The following is a 17143-nucleotide window of genomic DNA, read 5'->3' as shown; positions in this document are numbered from 1 at the left end:
CAGCAGGGCATCAAGATCCAGATAGTCCCTCAGAAAACTCTGCACAACCAAATTGAGCACATGTGCCAGACATGGGATGTGAGTGAGGTTGCCAAGGGCCAAAGCTGCCACCAGATTTCGGCCATTGTCACACACTACCATGCCTGGCTGGAGATTCGCTGGCAGTAACCACACATCGCTCTCCTGCTTGATGGCATTCCAGAGCTCCTGCGCTGTGTGGCTTCGATGCCCCAATGAAACTAGTTTCAAGACGGCCTGCTGACGTTTGGCCACGGCTGTGCTCATGTCGGTCATAGGTAAACGTTCACGGGTCCATGTGGAGGTGGACTGTGACGGATCCTGCAGAGAGGAATCTGAGGAACTGGTGTAAGAGGAGGAGTCGATGCGTACAGACTGGATTCCTGCAATCCTTGGAGTGGGCAGGACACGTCCTGCGCCACTCGCACGATCTGTACCTGGCTCAACAACATTAACCCAATGGGCAGTGAGGGAAACATATCGCCCCTGTCCATGCTGACTGGTCCACGCATCGGTGGTGAGGTGGACCTTGCTACTGACGGCGTTCAGTAGCGCATGTTTTATGTTTGCCTCAACATGCCTGTGCAGGGCAGGGACAGCCTGCCTGCTGAAGTAAAAGCGGCTGGGCACCTTGTACTGTGGGACTGCCAATGCCATCAAGTCACAGAAGCTGTCAGTCTCCACCAGCCTGAACGAGAGCATTTCCAGGGACAACAGTTTGGCAATGCCTGCATTCAGAGCCTGTGCTCGGGGGTGGTTGGCCGAGAATGCCCGCCTTTTCTCCCATGCCTGTACTACCGATGGCTGTAGAGTAGACTGGGAGTGTGAGGATGACTGGGAAGGTGGTGCTGTGGGTGGAATTACACAAGGTCTCTGGACAACAGTGCCAGAGGTTCTTCCATGGCGATCCTGGGAGGAAGCCAAACCAGCTGTGCGTGAGCTGGAGGAAGAGGCAACACGAGCTGAAGAGGTGGTAGCTGCCGCTGTTGGTTGGCCTACATCTTCAGTCTGTTTCTGTAACTCCACCGCGTGCCTGGTCCGCACATGTTTCCACATATTTGTGGTATTGAGGTTGCTGACATTTTTCCCTCTTTTTACTTTCTGATGACACAGCTTGCATTTGACAAAACAAATGTCATCTGCAACTGTGTCAAAAAAGGACCAGGCACTGCAAGTCTTGGGAGCGCCCTTTTTGGCTTTGGAAAGAGACAGGCTCCTAACGGGTGCCAAAGTGGAGGCTACAGGCTCCGCAGTCTTCCCCCTCCCTCTCCCTCTTTGGCCCATAAGGGGAAGCTCTTCCTCAGAGCTGCTCCCACCACCTTCCTGTTCCTCACGCCACGATGGGTCAAGGACCTCATCATCTCCACTACCCTCTGCCACCAACTGCTCCTCCTGGGTAGTCTCGGCAGCACAGTACGCATCAGAAAGCGGCACCTGAGTTTCATCATCAGATGCGTACTGCGCTGTGGTCACCGGAGGCACTGGCCCACCTGCCTCTTCAGAGTCAGAGAGAAAAAGCTGTTGGGCATCACTGCACACTGCCTCTTCTTCCATTTCTCCAATGCTGCTTGGCTGGCCCCCTGTTTCCAAGCCAAGAGATTCAGAGAACAGAAGTAGAGACGGCTCCTGTCCTGGGCTCTCTGACTGCCTGGCCAATTTGGCAGGTGGTGAAGAGACAGATGGCTGCTCTCCAGTGCTCTGTGCCTGAGAGGATGTGGCACTAACTGAAGTCGATGCCGAGGCGTTAGCTGCCATCCACCCGACAACGGCTTCAATTTGGTCTTCACGCAGCAGCGGTGCACGGCGCTCTCCGACAAAGCTGCGCATGAAGGACTGTTCCCTGCTGAAACTGAGTGACGACAAGTCACCGGCGCCCGCAGCAGGCACAGAATCACCACGTCCTCTCCCTGCTCCTCTCCCTGCTCCGCGCCCACGCCCACGTGCCTTACTCCCTGCCCTCTTCATCTTGGTTGACAGATAAAGATAAGCAGAAAAGTACTAAGGCCTTAGTGTGCTTATTCCTGAAATGCTCCTCCTAACAGGTGTAAGAAACACTAATGTTGTAAAGTGTGGACTAAACTTTATTATTTTTCAAATGTGGCCTACACAAGTGTTAAGTTGTGTTTGGTGAACTTTACTTTTTTTTTGTGCAGATCGGGCTACAGAGCTAGTTTAAATCACACGGAGACCATGCAGACAGCCGTAAACGGCGCTGCAAGGCCAAAAAACCTCCTCTAGGTTATCCTATGTAGTGTTTTTCCACTATTTAGCTGGAGACGGGTGGAAAGACACTAATAGGAATTTTTTTTTTTAAATTTTAAACAGGCTGCACTATTTGAAAAAAAGTAAATTGTTTTTCAAGGTATGAGGCAGTAACGCACCCTGAGCTGAATCCAACCGGCTATAGCTGCACACAGACTACAGGGCGAGCTGCGCTCACACAGAGACCGTGCAGACAGCCGTAAACGGCGCTGCAAGGCCCAATAAACCCCCTCTAGGTTATCCTATGTAGTGTTTTTCCACTATTTAGCTGGAGACGGGTGGAAAAACACTTATAGGAATTTTTTTTTTTAAATTTTAAACAGGCTGCACTATTTGAAAAAAAGGAAAATTTTTCTCAAGGTATGAGCCAGTAACGAACCCTGAGCTGAATCCAACCGGCTATGGCTGCACACAGACTACAGGGCGAGCTGGGCTCACATGGAGACCGTGCAGACAGCCGTAAACGGCGCTGCAAGGCCCAAAAACCCCCCTCTAGGTTATCCTATGTAGTGTTTTTCCACAATTTAGCTGGAGACGGGTGGAAAAACACTAATAGGGAATTTTTTTTAAAATTTTTAAACAGGCTGCACTATTTGAAAAAAAGGAAAATTTTTCTCAAGGTATGAGCCAGTAACGAACCCTGAGCTGAATCCAACCGGCTATGGCTGCACACAGACTACAGGGCGAGCTGGGCTCACACGGAGACCGTGCAGACAGCCGTAAACGGCGCTGCAAGGCCCAAAAACCCCCCTCTAGGTTATCCTATGTAGTGTTTTTCCACAATTTAGCTGGAGACGGGTGGAAAAACACTAATAGGGAATTTTTTGTTTAAATTTTTAAACAGGCTGCACTATTTGAAAAAAAGGAAAATTTTTCTCAAGGTATGAGCCAGTAACGAACCCTGAGCTGAATCCAACCGGCTATGGCTGCACACAGACTACAGGGCGAGCTGGGCTCACACGGAGACCGTGCAGACAGCCGTAAACGGCGCTGCAAGGCCCAAAAACCCCCCTCTAGGTTATCCTATGTAGTGTTTTTCCACAATTTAGCTGGAGATGGGTGGAAAAACACTAATAGGGAAATTTTTTTAAAATTTTTAAACAGGCTGCACTATTTGAAAAAAAGGAAAATTTTTCTCAAGGTATGAGCCAGTAACGAACCCTGAGCTGAATCCAACCGGCTATGGCTGCACACAGACTACAGGGCGAGCTGGGCTCACACGGAGACCGTGCAGACAGCCGTAAACGGCGCTGCAAGGCCCAAAAAACCCCCTCTAGGTTATCCTATGTAGTGTTTTTCCACAATTTAGCTGGAGACGGGTGGAAAAACACTAATAGGAAATTTGAGAAAAAATGTGCAGCAGGCTGCACTATGAGCAAAAAAGGACAACTGTGTGAGGCAGTGTGAACCCCCCCTGAGCTGAATACAACCGGGTATATGGCTGCACACAGACTACAGAGTGAGCTGCACACACACACACACACAGAGACCTTGCAGAACGCTGTTAAAACAGCGCTGCAAGGCAAGAGCAAGGTGAACAGTGAAGAACACACAGCGTTTTGCTAAATTAGCCTTTGGAAAGGAAAATAAAGCAATTAGCTAGCTCAACTGGCCCTCAGTTAGAACACAGCGTCCTGTCCCTAACTGAAATCACAGCAGAGTGAGCGCAAAATGGCGGCAGCTTTTTTTATAGTGCAGAGTGACATCATTTCAGCAGCCAATCACAGCCTTGCCAGTACTTACATGCCCACCATGCTAAACAGGATGTGCCCACACTTCCAATCATTCCTCATTGGCTGCTGCGTTCTGTTTGAATTCTGGGAACTTCCGATTCCGGTATCCGATACGCGGGAAGTTTCGGAATTCGGTATCGGAATTCCGATACCGCAAATATCGGCCGATACCCGATACTTGCGGTATCGGAATGCTCAACACTACTCCTGAGTTAGCCCTCCATCTGTTCTCTTCCCCACCGAAGGAAGAGGGGCGCTACTGTTCACCGTAGTACACCAACTCAACAGTCAAGACAACACACACAAGGGTTAACAGAAAACTAAAGGCATACAAAATATTCACTCACATATAAAGAGGAATGCATCGGGGAGTGTAGGTAGGGGAATAAACCAAAATAGAGAAGGATAGGGGATTACCACACTTACAAACCGATCAACAGTCACAGAAAACTTCCCCCAACACTCCTTCTCAAATGAACACCTCTCCCTCCTTAAGCCATGCAGCAAAGGCTAGCTCTGACAAGGATTTGTATCAGAGCCCAGATAATAATGGGGAAAGGAGTGGCTAACTGGGCTCATCTGCGATCACAGAGATTTCCAACATGGCCGATTAAACCCTGTTCTGCCAGAAGGAATAAACACCATTAAAATGAAGGAGAAGTGCTTCTTCTTAGTGTTAGAGTAGGAGCAATCAGGTGCTGTGGTCTTCTTCTTCTGGCTCAACACTGTCACGGTAACCTCGTGACAGTACCCCCCTTCTACGAGGGACCTCCAGAACCTCAGAACCAGGCTTATCGGGGTGAGCCACATCAAAATCTCAGACCAGTCTGGCCGCATGAACATCACATGCTCGTACCCACATCCTCTTCTCAGGACCATACACCCTCCAATGTACCAGATACTGAAGCGACTAATGAACAACATGAGCGTCCAAGATCTTCATAATCTGAAACTCCAAGTTTCCATCGACAATGACAGGAGATGGTGGTAGAGATGTGAACTTTTGATCAGGGTCATTTGGATGTTTTGGGTTGTCATTATGATTTAAAAAGAGAAAACACAGTAGTTTGACAAAAAATGGCTTCACCCAACTACTACCCATGAATGGAGAAAAAGTTTTGGTGTTATCATTCATATTCTCTGAAAAAAGGCCAAGAAAGCAAAAATTCTGGCGGGGTATGTAAACCTTTGAGCACAAAACTACCCCTTTTTTTAAAAAAAGTACCAGTTCACACCTATTTCCTCTCCCGGAAAGCAACCAGATAAGGCATCTGCCTTAATGTTTTTGTTCCTCAGCCTATGTGTGACAAAAAAGTTAAACCTGGTAAAGAACAATGCTCATTTTGCCTGTCGAGGTGTTTGACGTTTTGCCGATTCCAAATATACCAGATTCTTATGATTTATGACAACCATAACTGGGTGAACCGCTCCATCCAAAAATGATGCCACTCTTCAAAACCCCATTGATTGCTAAGGGTTCCCTGTTACCAATGTCAGAATTTTTTGCTCAGCTGGTGACAGTTTCTTAGAAAAATAACCACATGGTTGCCATTTACCAGGAGATGCACCCTGCAACAATACAGCCCCCACTCCCACCTCAGATGCATCGACCTCAACGATAAAAGGCTGAGAGACATCAGGCTGTATAAAAATCGACGAAGAAGAAAACACCTCTTCAACATATCAAATGCCTCCCTGGCAGGACAGGATAACTTGGAGAAGTCTATCCCCTTCCTGGTCATATCCGTAAGAGGTTTGATTACTACACAAAAGATGTTTATGAACTTATGCTAGTAGTTGGTGAAACCTTAAAACCTTTGTAATGCCTTCAAATCCTCATGCCAATCTCAATCCAATACCACCCAGACTTTCTCTGGACCCATGCGAAAACTGGTGGATGACAGTGCGTATCCTACGAAAGGGATCTCCTTAACCGAGAAAATACACTTTTCAGGTTTGACATTTAATCTATTGTCTCTGAGTATATTTAACACCTGCCTGACATGTACCTGATGTGACTCAAGGTCAGGTGAATAAAGTAATATGTCATCCAGATAGATAGCCAAGAAACTGCCTACCAGGTGACTAAAGATGTAATTTATAAAATGTTGAAAGACAGGGGGGGCTTTCTTCAACCCAAAAGCCATCACCCCTAACATATCCTCCTACCAGGGTAGAAAGAAATGGCAAATGGATTTGGGTGTGACCAGGGGAGTGACCAAAATTTGCTGCATTATTTGTCTCTCTTTCTGTTCTTCAAAAGTTGGGAGGTATGCATTATGTAGTAAAGTGAATGATTTAATTCAAACCTACAATTCATGCCATATTGAAATAAGCCATCATCTGACTAAGGCCTCTCTCACACATCCTGTTATTTCCGGTACCACTTTCAAGGTGATCTGCGGTGAACTCACTGAGCTGAACTGCAGTAAACTTGCTGACTTCTCACAATGTTAAGGTCACTGCAGCTCCTTGGCCACCTGGAAATCCAGCGTCAGTGATCAGCAGTAACCTCGGTGACTTCACTGATGCTGCACTCACAGCAGCTCATTCACTAGTGGTTCTCAGTCTGGATGGTCGCATCTTGGCACCGTCCAGGTTGAAAACTAGTTATCTCCAGACATGGATTATGGTGAGGAACAGAACGACGGACAGGAGAGTGATTTTGTTGTTGTTTTTTATTACTGAAGACAAGGGCTTCAAAGGAATGGTTTAGATTAGTACAACTGTGTTTGTTATTTTTAAATAAAATGGAACAGTGTTTTGCTTTACTTCAAATAAAAGACTTTATTCTGGCTGTGTCTTTATTTACCATATAACTATAGGATTAGTACTGATAAGTGTCTTTTAGACATTACTAATCTGTGGGCTTGATGTCACCAGACAATACAAAGATGACTTCAACCCCACAAATATTACCCCACTTGCCACCGCCACAGGGAAACACACTTACTTGTGCACAGAAGCGAATGGGTCTACCTGTGAAAGTGTCTCCAATACATGTGAAAACTGTCACCATATATACTGAACACACTGATGTGTGAAAGAGCCCTAAACTGAAGGAGAAAAAAAACAAAACCATTATGTCTCTTGGAAGAAGGTGAGGAAAAAATGTAACTGCAAAAATAAAAATGAGCCAAACAGGAAGGTGTTAAAACACTTGTATGTATTTAAATTAAAGGTATATAGTTTACATGATAATGATGTCTGGATATGCATTTTTAAATTGATTCTATTAATTCTGTTTGCAGATGTTTTAGCCACTATTGAAAAACCTGCTCCCTGTAGCGCTACAGGTCAAGGTCGTCAGTGCTCAATCAATGGATCAGAGTGCAGAGGGTGGTGGCCAGGTCCCAACAATGGCATTACTCATTTCGACAATTTTGGTTTTGCTATGCTGACAGTATACCAATGTATAACTATGGAGGGGTGGACAGAAGTACTTTACTGGGTAAGTTGCACTGTTGTTTTTGGATTTAGTTTCCTAAACAATATAAACAATATATAGATACACATTTTTTGTTTTATTCTAGAATAATTTCTTTGTATTTGGCATGATCTTTTCTGGCCATCTTAAACTCTGACAGGGTCAGGCAAAACAAAAAAGTTCTGTGTTTTCAACTTTGTCAATGCTAACGAGTAGAGATGAGCGAATATTTCAATGTTCGGTTCGGACTACGATCATCGAATTTGCAATTTTCGCCGATTTATTCATCGAATATTTGCTGAACATAGCCGAATGCCATTCAAGTTAATGAAAGGCAAAAACAAACAGATACACAACACCTTCAAACGGGCCCAAAAGCTGCCAAAACAGGAAAGTGCCCTCAAATCACCCACAGTACAAATTGTAGCATGGCACGCAGCAATCAGCCATGCATGAGGTATCAGGGTCTTGGCCAGCATTTACAGCTTTGAATTGAACGTCAAAGTAAGAAGAGGTGGGTGAAGGATCGGTGTAGGCCTGCTGTGCTTGGAGCCCTGATACCACATGCAACAGCTTAACCTGCTTTGATACTCAGCCACACTCAGGTGGCACAAATATCAGTTTGGTATACTACTATTGTCAGAAAAATCTAAGGATAGTAACACGGGTAGTTGACACAAGGAAGTGGAGGCCTGCCGGTCTCAGAGGTCTACTGCTACAGGCAACACGCATGAAGGAGACCCAACCAGGAGTCTACACAATTACAAAACTTAGTGGCAAACACCAATAAAGTGGCATCAATTTCACAAGAGTAGAAATAGCATAATAGGGATCGACATCTCTTCCAAGCCAACCCAGCAGATGGAGAGACCCAATGAAGAGTCTTCACATTTCAAACAACTAGTGGCAGACACCACCAAAGTGGCATCAATTTCACAAGAGTAGAAATAGTATAATAGTGATTGATATGTCTTCCACTACAGCCAACCCATCACATGGACACCCAACCAGGAGTGTTGACATTTTTAAAAATTGGGGCCTGACACCACTGAAGTGGCATCAATTTCACAAGAGTAGAAATAGTATAATGGAGAATGATATCTCTTTCACTACAGCCAACCCAGCACATGGAGAGACCCAATCAGGACTCTCTACATTTCCAAAAAATTTTGGCAGACACCAAAAAGGTGGCATCAATTTCACCAAGGTAGAAATAGTATAAACTAAACCCAATGCAGCACATGGACACCCAATCAGAAGTTCACATTTCCAAAAATTAGGGCCTGAGAACACTGACGTGGCATCAATTTTACCAGAGTAAAAATAGTATACTATGGACCGACACATCTTCCACTACAGCCAACCCAGCAGCTGGAGACCAACCATGACTGTTTAGATTTGCACAAATTGGTGTTAACATCTGCAGCAGCAGCAAAAGCCGACACAGGAGCCACACTAAAAATATCACAGAATGTAATTAAGTTAGATCAATACAGCACAGTAAAAACTTAAACATTGCCTAGTCTGTACAGTCTGCGATTGGAGTGCAAAAGTCCTTGAAGATCCATGACTTTATCTTGATGAAAGTTAGGTGGTCTACACTTTCAGGGGAGAGCCGGCTGCGCTTATTCGTCAGGACACCGCAAGCAGTGCTGAAGACACATTCTGAGAGAACGGTGGATGCTGGGCATGATAAAACCACCAAGGCATGAGAGGCGAGCTCAGACCACTCATCCATTTTTGAAGACCAAAATGTAAAAGTGTGAAAACCATCCCTCATGGTATTCATATTCAGTTCTAGATACTCCTGCACCATCCTCTCCATTCATTTACCACGTGTCAGACTTGGACTCTGTTGTGGTGCTGCACAAACTGGTAAGAAAAAAAGGGTCAAAGGACTCACAGAAATTGCTTCTTCCACTTACACTACTGCTACTGTTGGTGCCACTGCTAATATTTTTGGAGTTAAAGAATTGACATGCGTGAGGTTGGAAGTGTAATCCTGCGATGCACACTGTGTGCCTCACTGCTATCTTGGGGAAAACCTCTCTTAAGGTTGTGTAAAGGCGTGTTTCGATACTCCAGCATTTGCGGGTCTCTTTCCAGAGCGGGAAGCATCTGCCAAAATTTGGTCTTATAATGTGGATCTAACAGAGTGGCAACCCAGTAGTCAGCATTATTCCTAATCATAACTATACGGGGATCATGTTGCAGATAGTGCAGCAACAAGACACCATTATGTCGGACTCTACCATGAGGTCCAAGCCCTTGCTGTGTTGGTGGCTGGCTGGGTAACAATGAGGCTCGTTTGCTCCATCCACAAACAACTGAGAGGGGAGGATTATCCTCTTCACCTGACAGTTGCACGTCCATCACCTTTTCCTCCTCCATTTGTTCTTCAGATTTTTCACCTTCACTAACAGTTTGTCTGCTATCACCAGCCCCCCTCGATCGCAGTAATCCACCCTCCCTTGGCACCTGCCTGCGTGATGACAGTCTGGAACTTTGAGACAATGTTATCCCTTCCGCCTCCTCCTCTGCTTCCTCCTCTTCCTCTGGGATCACCACCTCCTCCCGCATATAGATGATCAGAATAGTAATGGTGATGACTGCATCATCAGCACTAACCATCTTAGTAGCTATTTCAAAACTTCCAAGACTTGTGGAGCAGCGCCTGTCCCGACAGCCACCAGAGTCACCCAGTGCCCAGTCAGCAGGATATAACGCCCTTGTAAATGCTTACTCGTCCAAATGTCTGTGGTGAAATGACCCTTGCAGACAGAGATTTTGCCAAGGAATGGGTGATGTCTGACATGCTGGTGTAGCGCAGGCACAGCTTTCTTAGAAAAGTAATGGAGACTGGGTAAATGTTACTGAGGGACTGCTAAGACCATCAACTTTTGGAAACTGTCTGTATCTACCAGGCGAAAAGGCAGCATTTCCATGGCCAACAGATTGGAGATGGTGGAGTTCAACCTCTTAGCTTTGTCATGCGTAGAAGGAAACAATCTTTTACACGACCACAACTGCAGGACCATGGGCTGGCTGCAGTGTTGAGATAGGGCAGAGTATGGTGAACTTGGCAAACTGCTGGACCATGAGCGAGGAGCAGGCGGAGATGTTATGGTGGATTGAGAAAGTTGTGGTGTGCTCGGTCTCTCAAATTGGTCAAAAACAGCAGGCATGTTCGCATAATAATAATCTCTATTTTTATATAGCGCTAACATATTCCGCAGCGCTTTACAGTTTGCACACATTATCATCACTGTCCCCGATGAGGCTCACAATCTAAATTCCCTATCAGTATGTTTTTGGAATGTGGGAGGACACCGGACTACCCGGAGGAAACCCACACAAACACAGGGAGAACATACAAACTCCTTGCAGATGTTGCCCTAGGTGAGATTTGAACCTAGGACCCCAGCGCTGCAAAGCTGCAGTGCTAACCACTGAGCGACTGTGCTGCCCCGATACAGCGAAAGGTGGCCGGCAGCCAGCATTCTCTCAGAATGTGTCTTCAATGCTGTTGGTGGTGTCCTGATGGACTAACGCAGCCGGCTGTCCCCTGAAAGTGTAGACCACCAAACTTTCATCAAGATAAACAAGTCATGGATCTTCAAGGACTTTTGCCCCCCAATCGCAGACTGTACAGACTTGGTGATATTGCATTTTTGTTTCAGCATGATGCATTAATGTCATGTAACTGCACTCTGTGATATCTTTAGTGTGGCTTCTGTGCCTGCTGCTGCTGATGTTTACACAAATTTTTGCAAATGTGAACAGTCATGGTTGGTCTATATCTGATGGGTTAGCTGTAGTGGAAGACATGTCGGTCCCAATTATACCATTTCTAGTCTCATCACATTTATACCAGTTCGGTGGTGTCAGGCCCTCATTTTTTTTTTAATGTGAACACTCCAGGTTGGATGTCCATCTGCTGGATTGGGTGCATTGGAAGACCTGTCAGTCCCTATTGTTCTATTTCTACTGTGGTGAAATTGATTCCACTTTGGACTGTCTGCCAATAATTTTTGGAAATGTGAACAATCCTTGGACTCAACTGCCCGTGTTACTATCCTTAAATTTTTGTGACAATGGTAGTCTACAAAACTGATATTTGTGCCACCTGAGTGTAGCTCAGCATGAATGCAGGTAGAGGTGTTGCATGTGGTATTAGGGCTCCCAGCAAAGGAGACCTACACAGATCCCTCACCCACCTCATCTTACTGTGACTGTAAATACTGTCCCTGACTTCGATACCACATGCCTGGCTGATTGCTGCATTGCCATGCTACAATTTGTAATGTGAGTGAATTGAGGCCACTTTCCTGGTGTCTGTCCCCCATTTGATGTGTTTTGGCAGCAGCGATCCTCCCGTGGCTGTTAACCTGTTAAATGCTGCTGTCAATCTCTGACAGTGGCATTTAACTTGCGCTTCCGGTAAGTGCTCCACAAATCCCACCCATCGGTGACCCCATCACATGATCGTGGGTCACTGATGGGTTGGCATGACAACCAGAGGTCTCTAGCAGACCTCTATGGTTGTCATAGCCAGATTATTGTGAGCGCCGCCCAGTGGTTGGCGCTCATAGCAAATGAGCATTTCTGCTGAATCTGATGATCGTATGTAGCGGAGCTGATCAGACAACTGCAGCTTCTACTCTCCCATGGAGACTACTGAAGCATGCAAAAAATAAAAAAAATTTTTTTAAAAAAACATTAAAAAAAAAATGAAATACAAAAGTTAGAATCACTCCCCTTTTGCTCCATTCAAAATATAACAGTAAAAAAAATCTAACATACACTTTCAGAATCGCCAGATCTACCAATATAAAAAAAAAGAATTATCCCATGAGAAAAAAATTAAAACCGACAGAATTACGTTTTTTTTGTTGCAATAAAATCCAATAATGGGTAATAAAAAGATCGCATCTACACCAAAATTGTATCAATAAAATCATCAGACCGATGCTCAAAAAATAAGCACTCACCCAGCCCCAAATCACAAAAAATGGAAACGCTACAGGTCTTGCAAAATTATGCTTTTTTTTTTTTTTAACAAAGTTTGGATTTTTTTTTTTCACCACTTAAAGAACCTATACATATTTGGTGTCTATGAACTCGTAATGACCTGGAGAATCATAATGGCAGGTCAGTTTTAGCATTTAGTGAACATGGTAAAAAACAAAATAAAAAACAAGTGTTTAATTGCACTTTTTTGCAACTTCACCACACTTGGAATTTTTTTTCCCATTTTCCAGTATTTAATACCGTATGTTAAAAACAATCATGTCTTTCAAAACTAAAACTTGTCTGCAAAAACGAAAAAACTTCCGGTCATTAAGGGGTTATTCAGTAGATATAAAAAAATAATAATATTGAGAGTCCTCAGTGGTTGCTACATTTTAGTGGCTAAGTGTAAAAGGAAGAGCTTTACCTGTGTCAAAGTAGTTTTGCAGCCCTGATCACAGCATTATGGACATTAAAATATTAATATTGAAGGGTAAGTTTAACTTACAATCCAAGAAAAGTTTTAGATAACAAACACATGACAACTGTTGACACAATTAAAGCAGAAATGAATGTGTCCTGTGGATTATTGTCAGTCTACGTCAATGAAGGATTGTGCTGCTCAAACCTCGTTGGGAATCTCAACCATGGACCAGACCTCAGTCAGATGACAACTTATCCATGGACTGCTATAATATTTAATGCCACAACTGTTTTCGCGCCTTCACACTTTGATAGTTCTGCGTCATGTAACTTTACTGCATTATCCTGTGCTGTTGTGTATAAATATGTGACTACAAATTTTGTGTGAAATCCTGCTTGATGAACATACTTCATTAGTCTCGAAAGCTTGCTTTTTATTACCATCTTTTCAGTTAGTTTTGAAAAGGTATCAACCATTGAGGACTCTCAGTTCTATTATTTACTTCAAAAGCTACAACTACTATATGTGGGTTCAGTGTCGAACTGGGGAGCCAAGGACTCACCAGTAAACAACTTCGGGCCCCACTTTGCTTCACACAAACGTGACATTATCCTCAATCACAAATTTATGTAACAATGAACTGGGTAGATTGTTAAATTCAATAAGATGCTGCCTTTGTCTGTACATAGTGATTAATGTATATTGCACCAAATACTGCTCATATAAGAGGCCGGTGGCCCACTCTTCCGCAGGGGACCACCAGAGGATTCTCCTGTTCTGCTGTGAGCCAATTCAAGGCCTGCGTGGGATTATTTTTCATATTCAATCAGGATTTGCAGGAAAACCCACAGGGGAAAATATCTGCTACGTCTGGACTTATGCCTCAGTCAGCCATAATGGAGACATATGTTAGCATCCAGATTACAACTGCATGTCTTTATTTCCAGTCTATTTTGTTGTCAAATCTGTTCATAAAAGACTTGATTGGGCAGGAACTTGCAACTGTAATACAGATGCTAAATATAACTGTCTTACGGCCATCGGAATGAGACCTAACATTTTGTTTTCTTAGCTTCATGACTTTTTTACTGATTTGGTGCTTTTAAACAAGAATTATGAATATTAAATGGAGAATACTCTTTTCTGTTTAGGTAAATGATGCAATTGGAAATGAATGGCCTTGGATTTACTTTGTAAGCCTTATTCTATTGGGGTCCTTCTTTGTGCTAAACTTGGTGCTTGGCGTCTTGAGTGGGTATGACTTTCAACCTTTTACCTCAGCATGTTAATATATCTTTAGTCAGATGTTTGTTATGTTTATATCAGTATTTTCTTCTTTCTCTTTGCAGTGAGTTTACAAAAGAACGAGAAAAAGCCAAATCTCGTGGCGCTTTCCAAAAACTGCGAGAACAGCAGGCTATGGATGAAGATTTACGAGGTTATTTAGACTGGATCACTCATGCAGAAGTAATGGATCCAGATATGGAACCAAGAGATGGTAAGGGAAAAGAAATGACTCTTAGTCACTGAGTTGTTTTGTGTGTCTGCACTGTTAATGAAGCGCCCGCCAGGGCCTAGGGGTTACTCAGTACCGGGTCCAGTGGTCATTAAAGGGGAAGTCACGGTGGCAGCGACCAAGTCTGTGGCCCTGGGCATCCAAATTAAAGGGAAGGACTTTAAAGGGGTTATTAGAATAAAGAGTGTTCATGACACCACCTGTGGTATTCGGTCAAGGGTGACCGAGGCTGCGTAAATGAGTCCTCTGGGGAGTGATGGCACTGCAGCAAGGATGGTATGGCTTTCTACAGGTGAAGCTGGGTCCCCAGGGCTCCTGGTACATTTGGCAAAGATAGTTTGGTGCCAGAAATAATCAGAGGACACAGGGTTGCAGTCTCTTTACCTGTTTACCGGTACATGGCCACAGTCCAGGGTACCGGTAACAGTTGTTGGTGTGGTCCGGTCAGCCTGGAAGCGATTATGGATCCCTTTTTCCAGGTGAGGTTATAAGCCTTCCTTCTAGTGCTGTAAGGCGAGTCCCTTGCTGCCTATTGCTTCTTTCAAGGTTCTCTCTTTCCCATCCTAAGGCAGTACCCGCATGGTAGGCAACACAAGCCTTTTTACAGGTGTCTCTCAGATGACTCCGGGCTCTGTATGTTGCTGTACCTTCAGTTCCACACAGCCTCAGGCTCCCGGTGCCCGATTTCTGCGCTTCAGCATAGAAGGAGCTCAGTCACAGCTCCCTTCCAGCTCCTTGATTCTCCTGTGCTTATTCCCTCTGGTATATTACAGGTGCAACGCTGCAGTACCACGTGGCTGCACCGCCCCAGCTCCTGCTCACTTCTCTCAGTCTCACAATCTCCAGGCTTCACACCTTCATTGTCTGCTACAGACTTCCTTCTCAAACTGCCTAACTCCTCCTCCAAGCCAGAATATTTATCTAGGGAAGCTCCCCTGAAACCGGGTTTCAGAGCTCCCCCTTCTGGCCTGGAATCAGAACATGTTGCGTGTATGTGCCACCTGTTAAAGGGATCCTCCTTGCTTCCAGGCATGGCATTACCCTCCCAGAAAGGAAAGCGACACCACTGAAACAGATGGTTTCCTGGGGTGTTACATTAATGTTTCTTTTTATCTGTATTTTAGGGCTTCTACAGTTAGAAGAGGATGGCTCTGAAACCGAAAGTCTGTATGAAATGGAGGGAATCAATAAAGTTATCTCCTTTTTGTAAGTGAACTCTAGTGTTAGACAAACTAAGCAATTAAAAACTATAACTATACTACATGTGCATAATATGTTGACACTTGTATTTAGTCGGCAGTGGCGCCAGTGGCATCGCCTACTTCGACGAAAAAGTCGTGCTCTTGTGAAATCTAGATTCTTCTACTGGCTTGTTATCATAGTTATTCTCGTAAACACTATCACCATTGCAACTGAACATCACGATCAACCAGACTCACTAACAAGGGCACAAGGTAAGTAGCAATCCACATTGTGATTTTACTTTATGCAATGGTAGAACTAGCAGGTTGTGGAAAATGTGATAATTAAACTATGTGTATATATATATATATATATATATATATATATATATATAGTGAAAAAATTGGAAGAGCATCAAATTACTACCTTACAAGGCATGCAGAGCTCTTCCGACCAGCAATCCAATGGTCAAAAAGTAATAAACTCAAAAAAAGGAAAAGCAGCACAAAGTAATTGAAAAAAAGTGGACTTTAATGCCTGAACGGCGTGGCAACGTTTCGGATGTGTTATCCTTTGTCAAGCAATGAATACAAGAGTGAGACCACATTTTATATCCAACACATACATATCTCATTAGAAAATCATTAAATATAATAAAGTCAATAATATTAAACAGTGTTATTGTGCATCATCAGTGTAACAGTGCAATTGTGCAAGTTACTCAGCCCATCAAACCTCAGCTATTGACGGGTATTATGAATAACATACTGCGTGAAAATAATTAAAAATAGCTTAATGGCCAATTGTTATTAAAAACAAATCAGGTGTCCTTACTAACGATATTATAATCCAAGTACACTTACATACACAGCTCAGTAATGGCAGCCATGATCACGGCGTTCCCAAGTGCCTACTGCACATGTCCGTGACATCACAGTCAGGGACCCACAATGCTCTGCCCTGCAGCTGCTCAGAGCCTTCCGAGGACCATGGCGCCATGTTAGCTAGGGGCGGCTTTGCCCACACGGAGGACGAAACCACATAACTATTGCAATAGCAATATAAAAAATACAGTAGCGATCCTAGTAATCCCGAACTCTGCATTACTCAGGAATTACTGTACAGAATATGAAAAACATAAAAAATATTTAAAAAAAATAAATAAAATTATGTACAAGATTAAACTGCTCCATACACGGTCATATGTATAAGAATAGTCTTCTCTACTCGGGAACATACTCGGCACATCGAGTATGTTCCCGAGTAGAGAAGACTATTCTTATACTATTCAGTAATTCCTGAGTAATGCAGAGTTCGGGATTACTAGGATCGCTAAAAATATATATATATCACTATTAATTATGTGTGACTTTTATAGGATATGGTAAAACATAAATAGAAACATGCTTATTACCCAAAATTGGTCACGTTTGACCACCTTGCCTCGTAAAAATCAGAATAAACCTCATTTCACAAATCTGACCTTTGTGATGTGAGTTGGGATTGTAATGTCTGGATCGACCGCAGGTCATAAAGGCCAAAACTGTCTGTGATGCCAAGGGGTTAATATC

General features: G+C 44.0%; 1 protein-coding gene across 2 annotated transcripts in view; it reads left to right on the top strand.

Annotated features, from left to right (window-relative positions):
- Positions 1-17143, top strand: part of CACNA1S (calcium voltage-gated channel subunit alpha1 S) — a 592997-nt gene that overhangs the window by 226246 nt on the left and 349608 nt on the right. For both annotated transcript variants that reach the window (XM_069739086.1, XM_069739077.1), the window contains exons 7-11: positions 7265-7464; positions 14026-14129; positions 14224-14372; positions 15515-15596; positions 15684-15844. In XM_069739086.1, the coding sequence (XP_069595187.1) occupies positions 7265-7464; positions 14026-14129; positions 14224-14372; positions 15515-15596; positions 15684-15844 (696 nt within the window). The remainder of the gene's footprint in view (positions 1-7264; positions 7465-14025; positions 14130-14223; positions 14373-15514; positions 15597-15683; positions 15845-17143) is intronic.

Source organism: Ranitomeya imitator, chromosome 1 (genome assembly GCF_032444005.1).
Source record: "Ranitomeya imitator isolate aRanImi1 chromosome 1, aRanImi1.pri, whole genome shotgun sequence".
NCBI classification, from domain to species: domain Eukaryota; kingdom Metazoa; phylum Chordata; class Amphibia; order Anura; family Dendrobatidae; genus Ranitomeya; species Ranitomeya imitator.
This window is presented reverse-complemented; position numbering and strand designations above follow the sequence as displayed.